At 39.2% G+C, this 18,635-nt stretch overlaps 1 protein-coding gene across 9 annotated transcripts in view; it reads right to left on the bottom strand.

The window, feature by feature from the left end:
* LOC135489952 (zinc finger MIZ domain-containing protein 1-like) overlaps positions 1-18,635 on the bottom strand; it is a 178,093-nt gene that overhangs the window by 115,086 nt on the left and 44,372 nt on the right. For 7 of the 9 annotated variants that reach the window (XM_064775617.1, XM_064775633.1, XM_064775623.1 and 4 more), the window contains exon 4: positions 825-940. In XM_064775617.1, coding sequence (XP_064631687.1) covers positions 825-887 — 63 coding nt within the window. In that variant the 5' untranslated portion in view covers positions 888-940. Of the gene's footprint in view, positions 1-824; positions 941-6,861; positions 7,224-18,635 lie in introns of those variants that run through there. The other 2 variants (XM_064775605.1, XM_064775611.1) reach the window with 2 other exon arrangements.

Raw genomic sequence — 18,635 nt, 5'->3', positions numbered from 1 at the left:
TTGTGGAATGATGTAAGAAGTGGAAAAGATTTTGAGCAGAAAACATTTTGAGCAGGAGGGGAATGTTTTCATCAGTCTAGCTATGTTGGTTCAGTGATAGGTAAGTCGAGTCAAACCCCCCCCCCCCCCCCACACTGTGGAACCTCTACCATATTCGTCATTTCCATTGAACGTGACCTTTGTAATCAGTGTACCTCTCTATTTAGGACAGCATTTGTCAGTATCAAGAGTGTCCTTAATATAGAGAGGTTCTACTGTATTCAAAACAACACCCTTTTGATGGACAAAGATTTTAACTGATGTCCTTCATGATGAGTTAACTTCAGGATTAAGTATGCTTCTTTCGATCAGGCTATTCGGAGAAGCTCTGTCAACTGCCTTTACCAACTAAAGCACACTGTGATGGTGAATAGGATAACCACTCAAAAATGACCACTGCAGCAACTGTTTTATCTATTGTCTATTTCAGATCCAATTCTAAAATGAATTACTCCTTATTTAGACAAGACATGAATCACAGAGCTTGACATCACTCGTGTGTGCCCGAGATGGGTAAGCCAACAGCCATGCAGATAAAGTTCGGCCAAAAAGATAGCGATGAGCGTAAATCATACGCAGCACCTAAATCACATGGTCTCTTCCCACGGATCCAAAGCAAATGTCCCAGAATCTGTCCATTTGCAATTAAATATCAGTCAGTCAGTCATGGTGGGTGGGATGTATCTGCATTGTATGTCAGTTTGATTTCACTTCCTAGAATACTACAAGCTCATGTTTTCGTGGCCAGAAAATTGGTGAAAAAAATGAGAAGAAGTGTTTCTTACCTGCTTTATACACTGCAATCTGTCTATAGTTTGTTGAATGTGTCTGTCCATATCATTATTCATGATGACAGGATTTGCGTAGGCCTAGCACATTCTTGGAAGACAAGGACTGCAGCCTGCAAGATAGAAAGGAAGGTGAAGAATTAGTCAAAGGGCTCCAAAATTCTGTAAAAGCCATCTATCAAGTATAACATATGGAATGACAAAACGTGTCACTGACATCACCCACTGACAGTCTCTTGCTCTTACCAAACTGCTGTGTCTGGCATATTGCTTTTCCATTGAATTCCATTGAATTAAGTTTACTCGGTAGTGCATTCATTGAAAAACAATCCATGATATGTCAATTCTTTTCATCGACACATATTTTTTTATGTCTAGACCAGATAAAACGCACTTCTCACATTTGTTTTCCATTTACATAGATAAAAACCAATGTGTAAGATAACCAATCTAAATTTGCCCGTTCTAAGCGAACCAATCTATTTACCCCATCCGCTAGTTTGTAATAATGCCATTACAAAGAACAACCAAGGTATGGCCATTTCGATATTTCCCCAGACATACACAGATTTAGGAAAAGCTCAAGCATCTAAATGTCAGAGGCATCGCACATTGGTGTCTGAGGCATTAACAGATAGAATGGAAATAACTAGACCACATGGCCATCAACGAAATGGAAGGTCTTAGTATTCCCCATATTCAAGCAAACAGCTATACAACTAGCATCCCCTGGGCCTGATATTTTTATATGTGAAGTGATATTCTTTTTTGCTAGGTGATGAGGACACATAGGAAAGTTACAGTCAATACAATATATTGGATGAAAACGGTATCACTAGTGATATGAATAACCATTGAATAGAACTTTCTAATCTTCATCACTCTTATAAGTGCATTACTTGAGCGTGACATAAAAATGCATAATCTAGTTACACGGAACTAAGACAATTTCTGAATTTTAAGCCAAGTCCCCAATAGAAATTATGCACACGGTCCTTCGATGCCACCAGCATGTTCAATTGCAAGAGCGACACGAAGTTCTTCAAAAGTCATGCTGCATTGCCCTTCGCCTGGGGTAAAGCATTTTAGTCTACAGAGCCTCATCCTGGAGAAACATATTAAAGTTAATCTGCCATTAAAAATTTGCAATTCATTCAGTGTCCTACAATTCAAGTGCTTTATTTGTTTTACATCAAAGTCTCCCAACTGGTAGATGTTGCAGATTCTTGGTTGTCTCTAAGGAGTCACTTTACTATGCAAGAACTGCCATGAGAGATCAACAATACCCCTAATGAAAGCCAATATGTCAGATTCCGCTCGGATTTCAGAGGTTAACCAGACTCCTGATATATTTGCTTGCAACCACAAGGAAACTCGAGAAGAGCAATGGCGATGAAGTGAGACACCAAAACTACAAGATGACTTCAAGAAATCATGGAACAACAGCGTGAGATTTGAAGGCTGTAAACACAAAAGGGTCATGATCTGAAGGTTGTAATTATAAAGCTTCATAAGCCTACATAACACATTTTGAGAAATGGCTAGATGCTTCTGAAGAGTTTCCATCAAATGGTCATGTGATGTGGTTTTGACTAACAAGTTTCATATATTTGTTCTGGTTTCTATACCTTACTCCTAGCAAAGGTTAGACCTTAGGTCTTGACAGGCCCTAGCCCATAATGAACTCAAACTATTGATATGTTCCAAACAACTTTTGCTGTCATCACTTTTAACGGAAGAATGTATCAGAATTATGCTGGGCTGGCACTAACATAATCAACAAAGTTCCTGTGCAAATGGCACTGATGAGGTACCACCGCAAATTAGTAAAATGTCGTAGTACAGTATCTAATTTATCTAAGAACTGCTCCCTATAACTCGGTCAACTTCACGAGTATTAGTCCAGCAATATCTGGAGATATTTCTCCATGAAATATATTTTGTATGCAAAAATCTCTAATAATGCATGCCCAGGGATGCTCAGGGTTGATTACACCACATGACATAAAGTACATCACCTCTGCTCTTATTGCACAAAGAAACCCAATTGAAATCCACAGAGATTCATAAATGATGCACAAGGAGAGGAAAATTGCAGCGTTTCTTTATAGTGTTGTTCATAGTAACGCAATTTTTGAAGCAGTTCATACAAACTTAATGGACAACCCCTTTCAGGCCTTCCCCTTCTCTAAAATATCCTGATAAATATCTGAGTCATTCAGTCATTGAAAGCAATAAATGCCATGTCCAGTTTTGCCAAAAAGTCATTAATGGACATTGGCACAAATGAGACAAAAAGTAACCCATGGGCTAATCAAGCCATCAAAGGCAGAAGAAACTAACCATTACACATTCTACCAATAGTCTCAATGCTGGATTAAAAACATGACCATCATTGGAAACAGTGCGCTTTTTCATGGTCTAATGGCTAGATGTGCCACAGCGGTAGAGAAATGACACTGTGTTAATGTCACTAAGCGATAAAACAGCTCAGCATTTGAGGTGTAATATCTGGGAGGTGACCGAATATTCATGAATTGGAATTGATCCCTCAGTTGGCCAATCAAACCAAAATTGACTGCCTGCATGATCAAATTGTCTGCCTGCAAGTTTACTCCAACAAACATCAGGTTAAATTGGTTGCCTGCAAGTTTATCATGCCGTACACTCTAACAAACACCAGATCAAATTGTTTTCCTGCAAGTTTATTATGTAGTACACTCTAACTAACACCAGATCAATTTGTTTGCCTGCAAGTTTATTATGCAGTACACTCTAACAAACACCAGATCAACTTTTTCCCACAGCAGTGAAGAAACGACAAGTCCTTTTTGTCATATCGAATCATCTAATCCAGTGCACCAATTTTTTGTCTGTTGGAATTGCATATTCTGTGGCAATCTCTATAGGATATTGTGAATGTCTGTTTTTATTACGGCGATGAGCTACAGCAGTCTTGTTTATCGCGATGCTGGAGGATAGACAGGATGGGTGGATGTATCGGTAAATAAACCACTCGAAAGGTTAAAGGGGATTTTGCACGACCAGCGATTCAGCAACTTACAAAATCTGCTATTGGGAAGTTCTGATTCGTTTTCTTCTTGCTTAAGTGCTAGTGCTGATCCCTTGCCTTCCATGCCTCATCCAACGAAAGATCATTAACCCATATGTACCAAGTCAGAAATCCAATTGCTCCAAAACAATTTATGACCTATTTGTGTGGTGCTGCATGTGTTATGGAGGGGAGACGTTATGTATACAGACTCTTCATGAATATTTCCTTGTTCCCCCTGACTTTACAAAATGTGGGCTATTAGATACTAAACATCAACATTCATTAACCTTGATCCTGAAGTCTTCTTCAAATTTCTGCTTTGGCCTGAAAATGTGAATTCCAGTCTGAAATTTAAAAATGCGAGATCTTATGATGTCATCCCAGTCTTTTTAGCTACTTAGTGACAATTTAACCTCACTTGTCCATCACCTCTCAAAGAGCTCTCATAAGCTCTGGACAGTCTCATCCATGATGAAGTAATTTAGTTGGCAATTCACAACCAATTTGGTCATAAATTTGTCTTCAATTGGCTCTCGCCTCTAGACACATTTTGTTCCATCATAGTTTCCACATGTATCTTGGTGTTCTCTCTCAGGGTCCACGCTCCTCGCTTGGGTGACACAGGATGCTTTTAACTAGGAAGTAGAGTGGAACTCCTTTTTATAGCAGGATACCCTCTCACTGGTTTTGGTCACCACCTCATAATTTCCATTCAAATTTACCTTTGTAATCAGGAAACCTTTGTATCAAGCAATGTTAGACCCACAGGTGTCCTTGATAAAGAGGTAATGTACATAAGTATGGAGCATGTTCCTTCGCAGGCACTGTTTTTCTCTTTATTACTAATAGCTGAATACTGAACAGGTAACTTATATTGTTTCTTGAGCTTATGGCATCCTACATACACAGGTTACTTGTAAATAATTTTTCCAACCTCTAAGAAACTCTTCTTCCACAACAGTGATATGAGTATTCAAGTCCTGATCAAAGGCAGATGAATATAGCTACTGACACCTATACCTGAAATGAGATACCAGCTGAGATGTCAGCAAATAGTCCAAGTCGCCGAGTCCCCGTTGAAGACCAACATCCCCTTCCCATTACTGTTGCCACTGTTATCTCTAGTAACACATTGTATAGTGTAACATCGAGGGTTGCTAATTGCAAGCTCGCATGATTGTCTATCACATACAATTAATAACATCCAGAAAGAGTAATTGATTTCATGGTATATAGTGATTTGTTATTTATATTGGTTGTTATCAAGCCAATGGAGAGTGCCCACGTCTGTGACTTAAAGGAGGAGTGTCCCATGCCACTCATTCACATTTACAGTGTTCATGTATAGATGGGGCTTGTGGGACGCATCAGACAATGTAAACAAAGATTCCAGATAAGTCTGGACGAATTCAACTGCTGCACCCTTTAAAGGAACTAGTTCCTTGTGTCGTAGAAATCTGCTCGAATTCCCCTTTAACACTTGCCCTATAACCAAGTTTATCCTTACTTGCTATATTATTGACAGAGTTGACAAGAACTCGTCATAGGGGTCTGTAGCTTACATAGCAGTATAACTACCCTTGGAATGATAATGATCCATCTATCATACTAATTTTTGCTTGAAGATTATGAACATGAACCTAGTAGGCTAAGATGCTTGGCGTATCACTCCAATTTGGTGCCTGTGATTCTGGTCTCCCACTTTAGTTATTAAAGGGACCTTGATAACTTTTTATACACACGATGGCTGTGAATAGAGGGGTTCAGGGACTAGGAGTAACATTCCTAAAGATGTGATTTTCTTTGGCCAATGCCAGCGATAAACTTTTCTTTGGCTTCTCTGAAGAGCACTGAGTCCCATTAACTATATTGAAATAACAAATAACAAAACTCTTCAAATAACATCCCATAATACGATAATGTCCAATAAAACCTTGAAAAAAACACCCATGATTGTTATGATAGCCATCCTCTTGAAAAGCCTTCAAATCAAATAACATGACTGGAAAAATCAATCCCGAACACGACATTAGTTCACAAAATACACTTGTATGTTGTAAAACACTTACTCCACAACATCCCCTTACCCCACCACTACCTGTCAAAGTTTCATCCTCTACTGCAAAAACAAGATTCACCACACCAACGAAGCCCCATCAAAAGTTAACAACCCAGCACTGTCTAGACTTATCGTACCTATCAAACCAACTACAAATTTACATCCTTGCATTTTCTAAATGATTCTGTTACACTAATTACTACCCCACTGTCCCAACATTTCATTGTCAGTTCAACAATTTATTCATTTAATCAATATGCAACAAACCATGCCAAATAAATTTCATTGCATATTCCTCCTGTCAACTAAATTATTAAATCAATTTGTGCCTTCGCTAGAGTTAACAAAGTCCATCGATTGGTTTACTCTCAACTGTTCCTTCAAACATAACAAAAACCATTGTAAATATCAACTTACGAATCAACACACAAATCACCAAAAGCTACAGTAATCAAAAAAAATTATAAGGTGACAATTTCAACATCCCCCTTCCCCTTCAATTGAAAGACCTTACTATAATATAAATATTTTGACAGAAATGATAACTCAAATGAAAGGAAGCAAAAGCCGAGCAGTCGTCTACATCAACAAATAAATATTAAAGCAGTAAGACAGAATACACCCCATCAATTTATAAAGCATGTAAACATTAAGAAAACAAATTACACAAAACTTTGTCGAGAACAACCAGTTGTCAACACCAGAAAATACACCAAAGGCACTGTGTCAAATTCAATATTTGAGAACGATATACCCCCTTAACTCAAGTCAACAATATGAATTAAAGTTAACACAACAACAAAAATAGATATTTAAAAACAAGCATTATTAGCCTTGTAATTAACCCCGATGACAATTAGATACCGCCTAATCACTGCACAGCCTAATCATCTATAACAATTAATAAACACAGCACGCACCACATGTAAAATTACCCTGCTGACATTCGCCGCTCAACGTGACACACGCGCCAATCCACCGCCGTCACTAAGCCAACGTATTTTTTCCAACGCTTCCGTGTAATCCAAGCAATGTGCTAAACATCCAATAACTCCTCCGATATCATTATCTCACGGCCGTGATTACACACTTCAAAACTGCACAATCAGAATGCTTGACAGAAGCACCCGCTTCAAGGTACGCGCTTGAGTCAAACGTGTAGAAATATCTGGACTCCTTGAATCCAAAGTCAGGCTCGTTGATTACTACTGTGATTCTTATAGAACTATCTCAGTACATTATGCATGTAATAATTGAAAACACCTCCGTAATGAATCAATACGTAAGTGTTTAGCTTTCGCCCGATGCAGGTTACGCTCAGCGCAGCTCGCTATCTAATCGCCAATAATGTACAATTTCGCCACATGATGAGGCTCAATACTCTAAAGCAGTGGCGATGCCTCCGTAGTACCAGCTGTTCCGATAAATACACTCACTCCCACAATTGGCAATTAGGGAGTCTAATTTCCAATAATCTTTTTTCATCGCATTACAATGAGAAATTAAAAAGAAATCGACTGCATTGAAATTTCAGAGGGGATGCTGGGAGTCACCAGAACAGCCTTGAGCAATTAATATCAATAGAATCTCAATAATTAATGCATAGCCACTTGTGATTTGAATTCTTCTTTCATGCGTTACATCAATCTTCAAACAGCCACAATCCTAACACAAGCTTGGCTAACCAACATAGCGGAAGCAAGAGGGAGCTCCAGTGAAAAGGGCAAAGGACGGCGTCCTTCAGTTAACTCAACTGCGTAATGGAATCGTCACACAAAACGTGTTGATAAAGGAAATGATGTCATTTTAAATGGTGCATTCTTCTGGCTGTGAAAACAGCATTATGATGACCACAGGTCATAATCACAGACCATCCTCCCAATTCAAAAGTCATTAAACCCTTGGGGGAACATCTTCAAATGAACATTCAAACTGAAGAAGGAATTTTAAGTTTTGTTTGGAAAGCCGTCTTTGTAAAGTAACTTGTTTCTGACTTCTTTCAAAGTGGTAGTCATTAGCCTACATAAATTGGCTACATGCAAGGTTTGTAGTAAATGACAATGATATTGAACAGTTGTATTGGTGAATGAAATTCTGAAATTACATTTGGAACTTTAACACACTATCATGCAACCTATGTCAGAATAAACTCACCAACTGAACTGTCATTTTGATTGTAAGTGTATCAGTATCATGGGGATAGGACATCTTTTTTAGACAGGTTTTGTAGGATACATTGCCCATTTGACAAGGAGGTGCTCAGGTCCAAATCAATTCTAAAGAGCTCCTTAAACACACTTGAAGAAGAAATTTATCTAACATTGAAACAAACATGACCCCGTCCCTTGAAGACCACCAACTTGACTCGCGCTCCAATCCCTCTTTTTAATTTTGCATTTTTGCTCTTCATCAAGTCAGCCAATCTTAGATGTCTCAACAACACTACATCTCTCTTTGCTGCAACTACTCCTGGCCAACTAGGAGATAAACAACAACATCATGACTCTACTTAACATTAAGTATTATGTCACAGAACCGTTTGTGATATTACGCCTCATACATGACCAAGACCCTGCTTGTCACTCCAATCGATAATCTGACCACTTGTGTTCTCCCGCAGATAGCCGCCAATGACAAACAGTGGCATTAATCTTGGGTTACAGGCATGACGGATATGATGTGTGAGCATGAATGAATGGTCGCCGCAAAGTAAACACCTGCTTCATACTACCATCAATCTTACAATATTCCTTATTGTTTCATACAGAATCAATACGAGTATGACAGCTGGAATATTCATAAAATATCTCAAGAATATTAAGCCATACTCTGATAGATTAAAAGCAGCACAATGGAGATACTGAATACGGCATTACTTCATGCTGCAGTCTGAATTAAAGTTCCAGTGATACACTCGACCAACATCAGATAGTCTTTTATCTAGTTAATGTTCAAGTCTGATGGGCTATAGCCAAAGCCAAACGACAGATCAGGCCGGAGCTTATCCCGGATTCCGTAGCTTCAGCAACAAGGAAAGTCACCCTTCCCAGATTGATGGGATACTGGTTCACTACAGGTTAAGTTCCAAGTCAAGACTGGGATACATTTATAATCCTGGGTGGTGGAAAAGTATTCTATGGTTCTCCAATCTAGGGTTCACTAAGGTGGTCAATGTCACTAACCATACACCTTTTCCAATCCAATAGGATGCATAGGGCGTCAATCTTGCAATCTAACTTGACAAATCAATATTTCGTGGCTTCATATTCAAATATTGACAAAAATCTGGTGTCATTTAAATTGCTACCATCAATCATGAAGAAAATAAATCAATGAATAAAATGTGATCAGGCATGTTTGCCAACAGGTGGCTGCATTAAAGAAGGTTTGACTGCCAGTTTACACTATCTATGGTCACTGTGATCTGGTAAAGAGGGCTTTATGATTACACATCCGAAATTGCACATATTAAGCAGAAGGTAGAATATTTTCTACATAATCTGTTGCAGCCAAAAATGCCCTTAGATGTCACAGTCCAAGGCCATGAACTTTAAAACTTCTATAGGATTCCAGTTAATTGGTAGAACTGCGAGAGCAAATTTCTTAAACTTGAAGTTAGATGGGCTTTGTAGAGTCATCAAAGAACGACAAGAATATTCCAAGTTTATATGTCGAACTAGAGTTTACTAGCTGAACATCTGGAGTTCTCAGATTTCTTGTTGGTGACTGCACTTCAGCGCCATCTAACTACAAGTTAGCTCTACCAATTAACCAGACCTTTCAATTTTCGCTGAGGCTAAAGCTTTGCATGCAGGGTCAAAAACATCAACTCTAATGCTGCAGAATTGGTGTAAAAAATTGAAAATCCATGTTTCAGTAGAAATCTTTGGGAGTGTAATCTGTAACTCCTACAGTAAATTCAGTGCCATCCTCATACAGGGGCTTACAGTACCCAACAGGACATCACCCAGTTAAACATTTTTGTAATTTTTATAAACTGTTGTCTTTTTCCGAATTCAACACAGAAATGAAAGGTTTCATAGAGACAAAACCGCTCTAGATTAGTTAGTAAGAACATTGACGCGAGTGTCACCCTGACATTTGCAGGATTATGAACCACTGACGTCTGCTTGCTATATAAAGGGTGCTGAAATGTCTTCAGGGGTCCTATTAATGATATCTAATATGCTTTCTTAGTAAGCGCCTTTCGTTGTATCCTATGACAGGATTTGACAAGAGCATGGACACACAGGTAATGAGGAAATAAAGAGGATCTCTTGGTTCAATTTGGTTGTGACCTTTGGCAAGGCACTGAAGACTTTATTTTCAGCCTGTAAGAGCATGAATAAAGTGATCTGATCGTGGCATTCTGGTTGTGATTTCGACCTCGTTGGAAAATGCACCAATTAGCAAAATTAAATAGAAGCAAAATATGAAAAGGATATTTTTGCAAACAATTAGGGCCCCAAAATCACAGTGGCCAAACCTATATATTCTCACTTTAAATATCTCATCATGAGCCTGCACTGACCCTGCATTGAATGGCCGGCACATCTTGCACATTCTAATGATAAACTGACAACCATGCAAGATCACATCAAAACAAACATTATGGATCATATTTCATATTGAGTATAGCATTTGAATACAAAGACAACGGAACACATCTGTGCCTTTATGGTGTGTCAACATGTGGAAGAAATCGAGAAAAAAACAGATTGTCCATTGAGAAATGTAAGTGTCATGTGTATCTATGTTTGGTGCATTAATGAACATTAGTTAACAAAGTACCATTCCACCCAACTGTATACTGTCCTCAAAAGATTTTAGTCTAGGATTTATTTTTGGTTAGCTATTGCGGGTGCTGCCAGCTGACACTTTCTAAAATCAGTGAAATGTCCAATCACCAATTTATAAAGCAGTTCTGTTTTTTGGATTGGCACCTATTACATATTTTCAGAATTAATCTTAGCTCTGTACCATTTATAAAAGGTGATAAATCAAATGCAGCTTGTTCAGAAATATTTGTACATGCCTATTCGTCAGTACTATATATTTTAGTAAGTCGATAAATTTCAATAAAAATAACCATAAAAATGCAACATAGAAATCATGCATAGAATCCGATGTGTTCACATGTAACACATTGTCGGTCCATTAGAATATGCTGCAAATCAAATAGCTTTATGTTTTCTATTCAAATATAATATGACATTAATCAATATAGCACAAAAACGCCAAGGAACAGATGTTGGTGTTTGCATTCACTGATATAATCTAAGCCTTTAAAGATTTCAAAGAGCAACTAACATACAAAGCTATAGTGGATGAAGCAAGTAGTGACTCAGATCAAACAACATCTCGATCATGAGGCTGACACTCTTCCACTGCTCAGTCCGTGAACAACAGAAGAGCAAGAACATAACTATTACTTGAGTAACAACGGACAATCACCAAATAAGCAAGAGCAAAACAACGACACCGATTAGGGGCATAATTACAGAGCAGCCCATGGTGTCGCCACAAACCACCCATCTAACTCTGGCTTATTACCCTCAGAGCCAATCAAAGTGACATTGTCATCAACGAAGGGCGATCACATTAAAGTTCAGCAGATAAACGCGCTGAACACATAAACCGTTCTGGCCACGTGGTACCGCGCACTGACTCACTGAGCATCTTTTCATACCGGCTACTTGACACCAAGAAATAATTGTCTGTAGAGACGACTCTGGTTACCGTGGCAACGCTTGCCGTTACATCTGTTAGTCAAATGCTCCCAGCCCTGTTAATCTGGCCTCATATCACTTGATTTATTCAAGAAATTCAATTGATGATAGGAAAAAGAAACATCCCCGTGAACGGGCGAGTTAGCAATGTAACGCACGCTGTCAATCGGGAAGTCCTGATGATTCAAACAGTCAAAATACCGTAATAAGGAATCGTAAAAAATACTGATGACGCAGTTTGATAATCTTTTACGTTGAATAGAGGAAATGGAAGCGGATTAGAAATGGAATCTTTTTGACTCATTAAACCTGGATTTCAGCTGATGTAAATTGATTCATTTAGTCGCACCAGTTATCGTCATTCTATCCGCGCCCGAAGGCACTGGTTTCTGAACCTGAATAAAGTCATTGAACTGGTGGAGGCAGAGACACTGCAATTCGTTCCAATTGGTTGCCAATAGCACCCCACAAACGAGCGATTTTTGTCACTGCAACCTGCGTTTATGATTGCATGCAACAAAAACTGCCTGTTTGCGGTGGTCATCACAGGATCTGCAATCACATCGATGTCCGATCAATATCAACTCAGCGATTAACAGTTTTACCTACAGATGAGACATCTTTTTGTAGCACATAGCAGCAATTACAGTCACAGGTTGCAGAGACAGAAATCGCTTGTTTGTGTTGCACTTCAGAAATCAATTGGAATGTGATCAAGCTGACACTGTACACCTTTTGAACTTCATAAGAAGTTTAAAGAAGAAAAGAGGTCCAAAATTCACAAATTCCAACAAAATCAAGTAATACAACAAGTAATAAAATTTAAATGTTAACATGCACATCCAGTACTCCAGTTAGATATATAACTTAAAACTTATCTTATTTTCAAGAAGAAACAAATATAAAGTGCTCAAAACCCATGAGTCACACAGCAGGGCAGCCACAAAAGTCACACATCTTTTGAAGATGGAATGCAAATTGATTGATACTATGATCATATAGATGTAGTAATGTTTAATACCGCTCAAAAGCAATAATAGATTTTTAATCTCCTGCACTGTAAATGCAGTTTCAGATTCAATCAATATTTGTCATGCAACAAATATTAAAATCATATGAATGTCTACTGCCAGTTGTCACCAGGCAAACAATGGGTCTATATTTTCAACAAAGTGAGATTCCAATACGATAATAATATCACATCAAACTTGATACAGCGCTAAAACATGGTTTAAATGAGTCTTCATTAATAGTGTTTGATTTACATGGAAAGATACAGGCGATAATAGGCGAACTGAATCACCAGCCCCTTTTACCATGTCAAGTCACAATGTTGACAGTAAAGACCTGGTGTCCTAAACTTGATAAGAGCAGGAATGTCACAATGTTTACGGAAAATACCCAACATTATGAAACTTCTAGATGACAAGAGAAGCCAAATTAAGTGAGAACATATCTTCACTTCTCACTGAGCACCATTTCACCAAGAATACCCTTGATTGCGGAGCTAACCAGTGCAGAAGATTGCAATGTTGCGACAACACTAATGTCTGTATTTGATGGCTATCATCAAGAGGGATGGGACATTGTCCCGACGTTCCCTCATCAATATTTTCCTCGCAAGGTCACATGACATATCCACTCGCGTTGCCTCGGTGAAGATCTCAAGGTTGCCGTGGGGACTTAATTAAGATAATACGCAGAGCGTCTTTGTGTCGTTTTGTTGAGCGCGCACAATGGTAGCTTGGGAAGCTGGATGGATGGAGCTCCTTAATCAGAGAGACAGGTTTGGTCGTCATACAGTCTTGGGATGCCTGGATTGGCGCCACAGATCGCAACTTAGCATTTCATTAAGATATCATCCTGAAAGAGGTTTGCGCAATACCTGGATAAAACTCAAGTCTACAGGGTTTATCCAAGTCGATGCACTAATTCTGTTGTCATAAAATATCAGGATGTTTGGATAAGTGTCACAGATTACAACCCGATCATTTCATCAGAACCTCAATCAAAATGAGATCTGTGCCACTGCACAACACCTAGATAAAACTTGTCTATAGGGTACATCCAAGTCAATGCATTGGATTGGTCAACATTATATCTTGGGATGAAGATCTTATATACAAAGCACTGATTGCTTCATGACACCAACATTGTTCTTGTTCACAAATCCCCTCCAGGTCAGACAATACAAATCATTCATATTCCTTGTAAGACAGCATGTAGGCCTTTTTACACGGTGCTGGTTCAAGACAACCCTCCTGAACCGTCACGAGGCGTGTTCGGTTCAGGACGGTTCATTTCGCTTTTACACGGGGACGGTTCGACGATCTGGCCTCGATCCGGCTCCAGGCCGGTTCGTCACTAACATCGTCAATTGGTGGCGCTGATCAATCCTGCTGGCGGTGGAGCTACGAAAATATCACAACAACAAATAATACAAAATGGTTTACGATGGCGCCGGTGAGATGCAGAGTTTTTGCTTTGTACACAGCATTTGTATGGAAAGAAAGCTCTTGCTCTCGATAAATTGAAGATTTCACAGCAGTTTCTTTCCGCGGAAAATTTCATGCCAGGAACACGGCAGCTATTCCCGCGAATGACGTCACGCGAGTACCGTGTGCAAACCGGCTCGGAGCCGGTTCGCTTTTACACGCATAAATAAACCCTCCTCCACCGGCCTACACCGGCCTGCACCGACCCGAGACCGGCGATCGGAACCCGCCTCGGACCAGGAGGGTTCAGGACGGTAGGTTCGCTTTTACACGAGGGAAAATAAACCGGCTGGTACCTGAACTAGTCTCGATCCGGCTTGAACCCGCACCGTGTAAAAACGCCTATTGTGAAGTCCTTGGTGGTGTAGTGGTTAAGTCTGTGACTTCCATGCAGAGGACCCAAGGTTCACATAGGGGAAATGCCAGACAATTCAAAATCATACTTAATTTTTGTTTTCATATTTATTTTTTTTAAGGGGTGGAGAGAAGTAAAGGATAAAAAACTTCTCTTCACCCCCAAAGTACAAAGTCAATCATTATCATGGTACTTTTGGTAAAATTGCAATGTCATAACCTTGATCAAGCCTATGACATTTCCAAGAGCACTTTTATTGACAGTATCACAGTATTTAAGAATACAGCAGTATGCCAGGATTGACAATACCATTTGCGCTACATTTTTTTTAATGGCTATACTTCGGTGGCATGAGAATGTGCACTTGTCCACTCTTTTCTTCCAATCAGTATAGCACTGTCTGTTCGTGACATGATTGTCCAAGTGGGTATAGAAGTGATAAACTTCCAAAAGATGCTCCTCTTATTCAATTCAGGTTCTCGCTTTTACTCGGAGGTAAAATCATTTTGGGTTATAAAGTAACCTGAAGCTATTACATCTGGCCATCATGCACTCACTAACAATGAATACCTCCTGTTTTGCCAGAAAGTTGTATTTGTAACCGTCCTAACTGTGCATCAACAAGTACAAGTGGGCATATATCACAGAACAAGAGAATATGGGGAAAGTGGCACACAAAACTTCACCACAATCTTTTCTCACCATTAAGTGTTAAAGAGCAAAATACTTAGTCGAGAAGCTGGAAACAAAGCGAAGTATAAATACCACCTTGAAAAGTTAAAGGCAGTGTTCATTTGTGCACAGTGTTTTTGTCTGCCCCAGAGGTAATTAGAATTAACCATCCATGCTGTACAGCAACCAGACATGCCAACTTGCTGAAAAGTGACTTCTGGTATATGTCTATCGGTGTGCACAACAGCAATATTGCCATTGATATTCAATGCATATTTAAATAATTGAATAATTTCAATTCAATTTCAAATCTTTTGAAGAAGGAATACTGGCTTTCAAGGTTCATAACATGACATTTATCGCCAGCTCAAATGTAACACCCCACCTGCGGCTTATCTATTTTTGCTATTAAGACAAAGCTAATCAAAGGTTTTTTCGAATCTAATTACTTAGAGAGCCCCCTAACCACACTATTTAAAAATCATCCTCAATTAACCTATTGCAGCAGTTAATAAGGTACAAATAATTGGCAGAATATGATCTTTTGAGTCAGAAGAACAGCGGGCGACGAAAAGAAAAATTAAATAGGACAAGCAGTTCTAATTCATTGCTGTAAAACAGGGTGCCGTTCAAGCCCAATGAGAGTACAAGACAACGTCCTGATAAGATCCTAACAAATCTGAATGCAGTTTAAATTTTCCTCACGTAAACGGAAAGTACAATCGACATTTATGTGGACTAGTCCATATTCAAAGTGGACCATCTTTCAAGATGGTTCAATCAGAGGTACACCATTTGTGTTTAATTTATCAACTGGTGGCTCAGGAAAATATATATAGTAATCATACGGAAGTTATATGCAGGCAAATTGAATTACCAAGCAAGTCCACAAACATTGGACAAACAAGATGCCCCACACTACAACTACAACTGATTGATGGGCGAGTTCAAAGGCCCATCAGTGGACAAACTATTAATTGACACAGGTGATTCCGTTAAAAATGTGCCCACCTCAACCTCGAAGCAAATGGACATTGCTATCTAATGACAAAGGCAAGGGAACACCCAGTACCACGTTCAGGCAGATTCTCACGCTCATTTCTAAGGACGTCAATAATCCATAATGGCAAATTGCCATTGCCATCACCGAAAAAGTAGTAATTGGTTAAAAGGCAACAGGATTACTTTCAGCATGTTAAAATGCTGGTCATCACTGTAAAAAGCTTTGATCAACTCAGCCACGAAAACTATGATTATAGAGGGGAAATTGTTTCAGGTTTGAAGGTGTTTCCAATGGTAAATGGTTCTCAATGAAAGCTCATTAATGAGGAGTGATATTGAGGAAGCTCATATCACTGAATGGTTTTATCGAAAAACAAGTTTCTGTGATATGATTTCAATACCATTTGTAGGGTCATTAGTTTTATCACCTAATTGATAAGATGTTCATGTTCAAGTTAACGATACAACTTGCATTGATAACTACAATTAGAGAATGTCCAATTAAGAGACCATTTGTAATCGCAACACGAAAGATCCCATTGATGTAATATTAAAAATCTTTTTTCGTCATTCAGCTGAAGATTTGATGATGCCAGAGGTGACGATCAGTTATATTCCAAGAGCAGACAGCAACATGACTCCAGTAATATTCTCACCAATCCATCAGTGATTCTACAAGTTGATGCCAGCTCAAGCACACCCAACATACCTATGCATCACAATTTACTCTGTGCACAAAATATAGAAGGAATTTGGGCAACCTGTGGATGAGATGAGAATTGGGGGACCCTGGATGAAATCAATGATGATACCTATTTTCTTCTGTTCCAACTGGCATGGCTCCAACAGCTTCCCTCTCTGCACACTGCCTCATGCAGTTGGTCAGCAAAAATTGTATGTGACAAATGGATGTTTTTTGCAAGTTTTTGACAAGAACCTGATCAGTGTATAGCATGGGTTTTTCCAATTATTGTAGAGGTCTAGTGACCTCCTCGTTCCCAGGACGGAATTTGAAGAATTTGTCCATTTCAGTTGATCCTATCAAGGTTTGACTCCTTTGTTAAGTTATTTGCCTATTGCATTTTGTTAAGTTGCTTGCCTTTCTCATCATGCAACCAGACCTGTTCAACAAGATCTTCATGATGTAAGATCTCCACACACTATCCCCTTTAACAGCGCTGCGAAACCGGCACCAACCGCGCGCGGTAGGCAGCAACCACACTGATAAATAAATTATCCCCAGACACCAATCGATAGCTCCATTCAAGATTGTCTAATTTCATAAATGACGATTCCATGTTCCGTCAAATGCCACAGATCACCATGAGCGCCGATGTAAGAAACCTTAAGTCTACATTACCAGAGTTAACTAACACTTTATCGCAGAGCAGTCGATAATCAATAAATGACTTTCTAACACAATTGAAATCTTTCTAAGCCTGATCAATGGCAGAAGGAATGAAACATCTTCTGAGTTTTGATTGGACAGAGTACAGTAACAGATCACATGTACTTTCATGGTTGGCAAGTTTTAGGCACGATTTTCAGATGGGATGTTGTTAGTTAATACATTTTGCTGGTAGTGATTGTAGAAAGAGGGCAAGGGCTTTTAGTTAGTGAGATGAATCTTTACCCATTATAAATTGTTCTAGCAGCCTGGTCCGCTAGTAAAACTCATGTTCATTGTCAGGTCTGGGTCTCGGATATTTGGGCGCGGTTGCCTGGTGAGAATGCCGGACTTCTAACTAAGGCTTGGAAAATTGCTGTATATACAAGATATCAAACCTTTCTCCTATACTGCTGAGGACATGCATTCTTCAAGTACCGCTGTTTCACCCTATTGGTATCCTATGCCGAGAAGAAGGCAACGCAAATCAAACAGGGAATGAATAAGGCAGCAACGACATTGCCTTGCCTATTAATCACTGGGAGCATATCGGATACCTCCGTGACAGCAACCTGTCGGATGGAATGGATGATTTGGTGTTCATACTGATATGTATTGATCTTGATTATAGTTTCTATTCACTTCCTGTCCGATTGGGCTGTTGGAATCGATCACAGTCGATAAGGCGGACATTTTGATATGATCTGGTCGATGTGATCAATGGGTATGTAAGGTAGGTATGAGGACAGTGTACCAGTAACTATGTCCAACAAAACATTCCTTATTGCTGGAGTTTCTAATATGTCAAAGCTCGGCCACAGTGCCAAATGGGGCCTAAAAGTGAGTTTTTGGTACAAATCGAGTGGTGCATGTCATCATGGTTGTTGAAATAGCAAGGTGATCTCTTCATCTCCACTATCAGCAGTGCATTATAAGGAAAGCAGTGTCTTTAACATTGCATGTGTTAGTGTAGGTGCAAATCAACAAATCCACACATCAATGTTTTTTGCCATTTGAAAACCAGGTCACTGAATTTATATTTTTACAAACTACG

Source organism: Lineus longissimus, chromosome 1 (genome assembly GCF_910592395.1).
Source record: "Lineus longissimus chromosome 1, tnLinLong1.2, whole genome shotgun sequence".
NCBI lineage: Eukaryota > Metazoa > Nemertea > Pilidiophora > Heteronemertea > Lineidae > Lineus > Lineus longissimus.
Note: the sequence above shows the minus strand (reverse complement) of the source record. Positions and strands in the feature narration are given on the sequence as shown.